Source organism: Camelina sativa, chromosome 8 (assembly GCF_000633955.1).
Source record: "Camelina sativa cultivar DH55 chromosome 8, Cs, whole genome shotgun sequence".
Classification (NCBI taxonomy): domain Eukaryota; kingdom Viridiplantae; phylum Streptophyta; class Magnoliopsida; order Brassicales; family Brassicaceae; genus Camelina; species Camelina sativa.
In genome coordinates, this window is record NC_025692.1 from 27,280,808 (window position 1) to 27,289,597 (window position 8,790).

At 38.0% G+C, this 8,790-nt stretch overlaps 2 protein-coding genes across 3 annotated transcripts; one reads left to right on the forward strand and one right to left on the reverse strand.

Moving 5' to 3' along the window:
* Positions 1,777–3,784, forward strand: LOC104708960 (UPF0503 protein At3g09070, chloroplastic-like). The gene has a single exon (XM_010425614.2). It carries the CDS (start codon positions 1,943–1,945, stop codon positions 3,659–3,661), a length of 1,719 nt encoding a protein of 572 aa, XP_010423916.1. The 5' UTR covers positions 1,777–1,942; the 3' UTR covers positions 3,662–3,784.
* On the reverse strand, positions 4,708–8,328 carry LOC104708962 (protein NRT1/ PTR FAMILY 8.2). Of its 2 annotated transcripts, none has more exons than XM_010425615.2 (5): positions 8,184–8,328; positions 7,452–7,595; positions 6,427–6,644; positions 5,771–6,321; positions 4,708–5,685 (listed from the first exon to the last, which is right to left on the reverse strand). In XM_010425615.2, the coding sequence occupies exons 2-5, from the start codon at positions 7,570–7,572 to the stop codon at positions 4,854–4,856; spliced, it is 1,722 nt and encodes a 573-aa protein (XP_010423917.1). In that variant the 5' UTR covers positions 7,573–7,595; positions 8,184–8,328; the 3' UTR covers positions 4,708–4,853. The 2 variants fall into 2 exon arrangements, with proteins under 2 accessions (XP_010423917.1, XP_010423918.1); XM_010425616.2 differs by having other exon boundaries at positions 4,854–5,685; positions 7,452–7,572.

An 8,790-nucleotide genomic window follows, 5' to 3' on the forward strand; every position in this document is an offset into this window, starting at 1 on the left:
ATGGTTAGGGTTTAGATTTTACAATTAGAATGAAATTATATGTCGGTTTGGATTAACAAATAAAATGGTTAGGGTTTAGATTTTACAAGTGGAACGAAATTATATGTCAGTTTGGGTTAACAAATGAGATGGTTAGGGTTTAGATTTTACAAGTAGAACGAAATTATATGTCGGTTTGGATTAACAAATGAGATGGTTAGGGTTTAGATTTTACAATTAGAATAAAATTATATGTCGGTTTGGATTTATTAATGAGCGGTTTAAGTTATTAATTTTATAATAATGTATACAGATTTTATTTTATTATTTTATAAGAAGGTGAATGAAGAGCTTTATCTCTAGGATTGAACCTTAGTATTGTTTATAGGTTTCATTATTTACTATTTAGTTTTATTCTATACTATATAGTTTTAATTTAAATAAATATTATTTTTATTTTTATTAATTCTTATCTGATTTTAAAAATTCAGATCATGTTATATAAATAAAAAAATCTATGTTTTTTTAAAAACTATTGCAAAATTAATTTAGTTATTTTTATAAGATTAAATTATGATTTAAAATGATGAGGGGTACAAACAATTTTGTTATGACATCAGCACACCTTCTTTCTTCTCCCCTACGTGTGTCTTTCACTGCTATCCTCTTTGGTCATTGTACATGGGTTGATGGTTACTCACTTAATTTATTTCATTAGATGACTATATTTTTCGCTCCTTTTGTTTTGTCATCACGCAAATTCACCCTTTATGTTAACCCATATACTACTAACCATTTTAGCTTAGCCGACATATAATATCCACTCGTAGTCACTTAATCAGCATTTGATATTTAATTTACATTCATTATATTATATTATAGCGCATGTTTGCTTTTTTTAAAGGAGCTTGAAACTTACGTTTTAAAAGCTATATACGACTTTGGGGTTAGGACCGGACAACGAAAGCCTCAGAATCCACTTTCGCCCCATAAGACAAAATTGTAAACGGTCAAAACACGATCATTTTATTTATTTCAGCTAAATTGTAAAGGGTCAAGATTGCGTCCTTGCTATAGAGAACATATATACTGCATTTAGGTATAGTATTGCGACAACCGCATGCAAATATTTACATTGATGCGAGATCGCGAGCCAATGTAAAGAAAAAGTTATTAAGAAAAAAAAAAACTAAATTGCGAATCAGCAGCACACGTGTTGTTGGATATTGTCAGCATTTATTATATTAATCAATAAATAAAACTTCTATATCTAAAACGTCTTGATAATTCATAATGTTATTGTGTAATATACGTTTTCATTAGAATTACTGTCACTATTCGAAAATCGAAATACACCAGTGTGCTAAAAATACCGACTTAACCATTTGTACACGTCCAAATTACATCCGTATTAAATTTTATTTTGTTGTTAATCAGAAAATATCATCACAGAGAGAAATATTAGGCATTAATGGACAATTTTTTTAAACAAACAATGTAGTATTTTTTGTTCTCAAAGAACAGAAAGATCAGAATGGCAGAGAGATCGATCAACCCATGAAAAAAAATCACAAATAACATTATTCATATAGTAAAATTGTCAGACTCAAATTGAACCTTTCTCATTTTTTATTATCATAAAAAATACTAAAACAATAGGGCAGATTTTTATCTGACACCTGCAAAACCCTTCCTTTTTTTTCCCAATGCCCATTTGTAATTTTCATTAAATATTTTTATGTTATTAATATTAATATGAATTTTTGGATTTTTCTATAATAATTAATTTTTGTTTTCACTTCATCTCCTTTCTCTTTCAATGTCCGTTGGTAACAGACGAAAGTTTCAGACATAACACACAAACACACTTCTCTAATATCTCTCTCTCTAAGCAATCAAGCAGACAAAGACAGTGATGATATAAAAGCCAGAGACAAAGGAGGATCACTCATCGTTTCATCTCATGAATCTCTCCGCCGACCAAGCTCCCGTCGCCGACGAAATAGCTCAGCCGGCTCAACCGCATCGCTTATCAACATCATGTGATCTCCACCCAGATGAACGTTTCTCCGGTTTCTGCCCTTCCTGTCTATGCGACCGCCTCTCCGTCTTAGATCACACCGCTGCTCAGCCGCCGTCTTCTTCCCGGAAACCTCCCACTATCTCCGCCGCGGCGCTGAAAGCTCTCTTCAAGCCCTCCTCCTCTAGTGCTACCGGTACCAACAATAACAACAACGCCTCCAATGGGAACGGTCGGGTCCGACCCGGTTTCTTCCCGGAGCTCCGGCGTACTAAGTCGTTCTCAGCGAAGAACAACGAGGGATTCTCCGGTGGGTTTGAGCCGCAACGTCGTTCTTGTGACGTCAGACTCCGTGACGAGCACAGACACATCCAAACCAAAGAAGCTGACACCGTCGGTAAAATCGAGGACGAGACTAGGAAGTCTAGCGTGAGTGAGACAGTTTTAGAAGTGAACGAAGAAGCTGAAATCGAGGAGGTAGAAGAAGAAGAACATGCTGGTCACTCTGAGATCGTGAAAGATTCCGACGAGATTGTAGAGGAAGAAGAGGAGGAACTGAAGCCAATGAAGGATCACATGGATCTCTACTCACAGACGAAGAAACCTTCTGTGAAAGATTTCGCCGGGAGTTTCTTCTCTGCGGCTTCTGTTTTCAGCAAGAAGCTTCAGAAATGGAGGCAGAAGCAAAAGTTTAAAAAGCCAACAAGCGGCGGAGGACGGCCACAGTCCGAGATCGGATATGGCCGGAGATCCAGCGACACTGATCCACGATTCTCTCTTGACGCCGGGAGATTCTCCGTCGATATCGGTCGGATTTCGATAGACGACTCTCGATACTCGATCGACGAGCCGAGAGCGTCGTGGGACGGTCATTTAATCGGCAGAACGACGGCGGCTAGGGTTCCTCCGCCGCCGTCGATGCTATCAGTTGTGGAAAACGCTCCGGTGAATGTAAATCGATCAGACATGCAAGAAGCGTCGATTAACAATGAATCGGATCCGATAATCATAATCCCAGGCGGATCAAATCAGACTCGAGACTACTACAATGAACCTCCGTCGTCACGGAGACGTAAGAGCCTCGACAGATCCAGTTCGATTAGAAAAATTGCGACGGAGCTAGACGATGTCAAATCGGTGTCAAATTCGAAGGTTTCACCGGCGATTACGTTAGATTCGAACTCCGTGGAAACAGAGGAGAACAGAGTGAATCATAATCAAAACGGTGAGAAGAAATCGAGACGGTGGGGGAAATGGAGCATTCTAGGGTTAATATACAGGAAAGGTGTTAACAACAAAGACGATGATGATGAAGAAGAAGAAGATAGGTATAGCAGATCGAATAGTGCCGGAATGGCGGAGAGGTCTTTATCGGAATCATGGCCGGAGATGAGGAACGGGGAAGGAGGAGCGAAGATGAGGAGGAGCAACAGCAATGTGAGCTGGCGAAGCTCCGGCGGAGGATCGGGGAGGAATAAGAGTTCGAGGTATTCGTCTAAGGATGGAGAGAACGGAATGTTGAGGTTTTATTTGACACCGAGCTGGAGAACAGGTGGTGGTGGTGGTAGTAGTGGCGGTGGCGGTGGTGGGTGGGAGAAGACGGCGGCGAGAGCTAATAGTCACGGCCACTCTATAGCGAGGAAGGTTATGAGGCTGTATTGACCAAATTGTCCCTCTTCTTTTTTTATTATTGGGATCTTTTGGTTTGTGGTTAATTTTGGGTTTATCTAAATTTTCATTGTGAATAAATTGGTTATCTACTTAACCGGAGTTAATCGGACCAAATTAGAAACGGGTTATTTTCGAAACTGTGATATACTGTATTATGCTCTCTCAAAACCTAAAGTACTCGGAAATTTTTTGGGCTATGCTCTCACTCCGCCGCCGTCTTCCACCACATCGTCCGACTTATGATTGGTTGGGTTCTTCGAGCTGATTCGGTTGCAAGAATGCAAGTACGAACCAGAAGAAGAAGAAAAAACAGATTGAGAAAAGGCTGGAATGTGGGTGATGATGCAATGTAAGTGTTTGACGAAATATCTGAGAGAAGGCAATGTATACTCTCTTGCCAGCTTAGCTTAAGTTTATCGAACAAGTAAATTAGTCGAGGCTCGAGATTAGTTAGGTGATATGTGTAGTCTCTGGCTAGCTGAGCTTGTTCTCTCTGTTTCTTAGCATCAAAAATCAAGCTGCATTAGTATCCTCTTCTCTTAATTTCAGCAACTAACTAACTCTGAGTTCGAGCCCTTACTCTGTGTATGTGTTATCAAGATTGAATCTTTAAGTAGCTTAAACAAACAACTCTGGTTTTCAAATAAAAATGGTTTTTGCGTGAGCAGCATAAGCATCTAAATGACACACATTGGTCTTGGTGGTTTGAGTAAACATCACTGGGATCTGTTGTGTCACGATGCAAAAGCAAATGTAAAAGTAGCTTGACGTATCAAGCCCAAGTGTTAAGTTTCAAACTTGGGTCTATTAATCAAGTTATATGATCTGATCTTTGTTGCCTCATTCTATTTGTTGCTGCCTTTTCCCTTTTGCTTTGCTTCTTCATTCTCTTTTTAAAATCAGCCAACTTTTGTGTTTTCATTGTCCACTGTCTTTACTCTGTTCAATCCTATGCAGGTTTTTTAAAAGCTTGCATCTGAGTCTCAGAGCGTTTGATCACAGATTCATCACTACTATTCTAGTTGCAATCAAAGAACTCAAGGTGGAACAAGAGAATCTATTCAAATTAATGCCTGTAAATATGTTTCAGTAAGACACAAGTACTAAAGACATTATCAAACAGGCGAGAAACCATGAAGAAGAAAAATTAAGACATTGCAGACGTCCTGGCGTTTATGTATCATCAAAGCGCATGCCCCGACGTTTTCTTGTAAGTGTACCATTTAGCAATCCAAAGGTAGACCAAGAAATTCAAGAAACTCAAACCAGCTAAAAGCCAAAAGAAGTAATCAAGATGACCACGGTTGAGATTTATAGCGATCCAGCCTGGTCTTCCACCTGATCTCGTGACATTAGTGACCACTGTCACCAGCAACGTGCTCAGGTAGTTCCCAAACGCAACCGTGGTGAGCGACAAAGCCGAGCAGAGACTCCTCATAGCATCAGGAGCTTGATCATAGAAGAACTCAAGCTGACCTATAAAAGTGAAAACCTCTGCGCAACCCACGAAAAAATACTGAGGCACTTGCCAGAATATCGTCATGGGGATAGTCTCTTCCTCGTAAAGATTGTGTGTTCGAACATAGCTTAACCTTATGACCTCGAGGATTCCCGCAGAGACCATAGAGAAGATAGAGACTACAAGTCCGATTCCCATCCGTTGAAGCTGTGTGAATCCGCGTTCGTGACCTGTGTATTTCCGGGCAAGGGGAACGATTAGCTGGTCATAGACAGGTGTCCAAAAGAGGACACTAAGCGTGTCGAATAAGGAGAGTGATGCGGAAGGGATTTTGAAGTTAGGTCCCATGTGTTGGTCCATTGTATTGCCTTGTAGTACAAACACAGTGCCCATTTGGCTATACACCGCAGCAAAGACAATCCCTGTTGCCCAAATCGGTAAGAGACGGATCAGTGCTTTGAGCTCTTCTACTTGTGTCACTGTGCATAGCTTCCATGAAGACGGAGCTGCTTCTTTGTTGTCACTCTCCGTCTCCACTGCTGCTTTATCAAAGAACCTGAAATGATTTCAAGTTGATTAAAAGTTAATCCAACAACAGGAATTACAGTTGGTTGACACTATAAACCAAGCTTGCGCCTTACGTTAATATTTTGGTGTGCTCGAGCTTACGGCTTCCTCGGATACTGCTTTCGGCGTCTTGGTTCTCATAAAGAAGAGATTTATCTTCAGGGACTCTCACTTTAGATTTCCTGCAAGAAGCCACAATGACTTGAAGCATTCTTGTGAGCGGACTTCCTCCTGGTTTCTGCAGCCTATAGAACTTGCTTCCGGCGAAGAAAAACACGACGGCGATAGCCATTGTGACGGTGGGAACACCTAAACCCCAACCCCAACCAACATTCATCTGAATCCAAACGAGAACAGAGGAAGCAATCATTGCACCGACGTTGATCACAAAGTAGAACCAGTTAAAGAAAGAGCTTTTAGACTCTTTCTCTTCTTCATCTGTATCATCAAACTGATCAGCACCAAAGGACGAGACACAAGGCTTGATACCTCCTGTCCCGAGTGCGATCAAGTAAAGTGCTATGAATGTAAGCGCGATTTGACCCCCGGTTGCATGACATGTGTCTCCGCTGCAGGTTGGCGTTAGACCAGGAACGGAAGCTGACATCGTCAATAGCGTCATTCCCTAAATACACACGAAAAAACAGAGCAAACAGTCTCAAGATTCTGTGTAATTTAGTTAAACAAAACCACTTGATTATATATTTGTTTTGTCATGTTTTAGAATTACGGCAATGTAGATGGCGACGAAGATAGCTATGGTCCAGTATCGGCCGAGATACGCATCGGCAACAAAAGCACCGATCAAAGGCGTAGCGTAACATGTTCCGGACCAGTTACTGACACTGGTGGAAGCAGTGACGTTTTCCATATTCATTTGTTTTTCGAGATAGTTCACGAGGTTAGTACTCATTCCATAGTAAGCCAATCTTTCACAGCACTCAGTACCTGCCAGTCAATCATAGAAACAATCAAATCAATGTCGGAAACAAAAACGTTTTGGTATAAGACCATATGCAACGGCGTACATTTGGCATGTCCCCCGGTATTTTTTGTTTTTAAATAAATCAAAAAAGGCAGCATCTGTGTGGGACGTTTCTTAATATGGGACGTTTTTCGCTGTGTCCTTTATTACACGTGGCAGCATCTGTGTGGTTGGTGTTGTTTGGGTTTTTTTTTTTTTTTTGGTTTTTAATTTTATGGATTGAATAAAACTGTTTTTAATTTTTAATGTTTTAATTGTATGTTTTGTTTTTTTTTCAAGTTTTTGTAACTTTGTAATTTTCTTATGAACGGTTAAAAAAAGATTTGATTGAGCATATTTGGACTAACTTTGGACATCTTCCAGATAATGAAGATTAATTAAAAAAAATTCTATGAATTGAATAAAATGTTTGTTTTTATCTTTGATGTTTGTATGGTTTATGTTTTTTATCTTTCATGTTTTAATTGTATATTTTGTTTTTTTCCAAGTTTTTGTAACTTTTTAATTTTTTTATGTTTTTAATGTCAATGTTATATGTTTTATTTAAATTAAAACTTTAATATGTTTTTATTTATTAATTTAAATAATTAATTTTTTAAATTAAAAATACTATTATTTTTTCCAGAGGACCAACTCTGAGGTACACCAATGTTCATACCACACTTAAGAAATTCTCAAAATAAGATTAATATATTTGAAGGACCAAAAATTGTCCTACACCAATACACATGCTCTAAGTTGCCTAAGAATCATAAGGTTTTGAAAGATACCGAGAATGAATCTGCAAGCTTTCCAGGTTCCTGTTGTCTTCTTGTTAGCTGGTTTCTTGTAAATGTCAAGAGTTCCATCTTGTGTGTATGTATCCATATCCATGTCCTCTCCCTTTGTCATCTTCGGTTTCAACAAGTTTCAGCCTGTTAGTAAAGAGAATCAAGAACAGATTACGAAAAAAAAACTAGAGAGAAACTGTGATCTGATTCATTGAAAACAATATCAGAGTCCCTAAAATACGCAAATTATGACTTCTGTGCCAAGTAAAATCTCTACACAATGATTATTTTTTAATACACCATCTGATTATATATGCAAACTCCACCAAGAAACAGAATTGAAGAACATGGATAATATATATTATGACCGTCATAATATATATTATCAACAAATATGACGATCATTAATCCGATATTAGCATAATATAATTAGTTTCGATCCTTTTTTTTTTTTTTTTTTTTTTTNTAGTTTCGATCCCTTACATGCATAATTACTAGGAAAACAAAAAAAAAACGCAAAACGCGTTGTAATCTCGACAAAAACATATACAACAAAATTCGTGGAGAAATCTACGGATCTGATAAATACGAGGAAAACATACTATCGCAAATTTCGTTTGAATGCAATATTTGTTCGATTTGTACAGAGGGAAGATAAAAAACAAAAATAAATAACAAACAGATCGATGATCTGTGTAATCTCGAATCCAGATAGAAAAAGATTTGTTTTACCCTCTTATCTCTTTGGCTATGGTCACCGATAGACGGTGGTCGGCGGAGGTGTTCTGCCGGGATTTTTGAACTAGACGGCTGAGGGAATATACACTTTGTGGTGGGGAGGTGGCTTGAGCGTTTTGTTTTGTAACCACTTGATGTGATGTGGATGTGGATGTGGGTATTTATAACGCACTTGGAATCTGGATAGTGAACAGAATCAGGTTTTGGTGTTTTTACCAGTTACGTCCCTGTATTTATTACGTTTTTCTCTATTTATTTGTGAAATTTTGACTAATCCTTTTGGTAAATGGGTTATTTTGTAATTTTTGTGATAAGATGTGGTGGGGATGCTGAATCCTATTTCTAGTAATGTAGCATTACAGATCGTGGTTGTGTAGGTTTTCAATTCAATTTATATATGTCAAAGAATAACAAATAAAACAAATTTTTACATAATTTATACCAAAAATGATCTACAAACGGATCAGTAATAACTTATGATATTTTCTGATGTGATTATGTCCAGATTCATTGAACGGTATCTTTAGATTCTTTACAGTTTTACACATCATAGAATTGAAATTTATTTCAAAAACTCCAGAAATAGCTGTTTCACATAATT

What these genes read in the sequence shown, in the direction of transcription:
- LOC104708960 (XM_010425614.2), top strand. Translation starts at nt 1,943, where the DNA reads ATGAATCTCTCCGCCGACCAAGCTCCCGTCGCCGACGAAATAGCTCAG.
- LOC104708962 (XM_010425615.2), bottom strand. Translation starts at nt 7,572, where the DNA reads ATGACAAAGGGAGAGGACATGGATATGGATACATACACACAAGATGGA. An exon ending in TCGTCGCCATCTACATTGCC is followed by an intron (nt 6,322 to 6,426) that starts GTAATTCTAAAA and finishes GTGTGTATTTAG; the next exon opens with GGAATGACGCTATTGACGAT. An exon ending in GAGCACACCAAAATATTAAC is followed by an intron (nt 5,686 to 5,770) that starts GTAAGGCGCAAG and finishes AAATCATTTCAG; the next exon opens with GTTCTTTGATAAAGCAGCAG.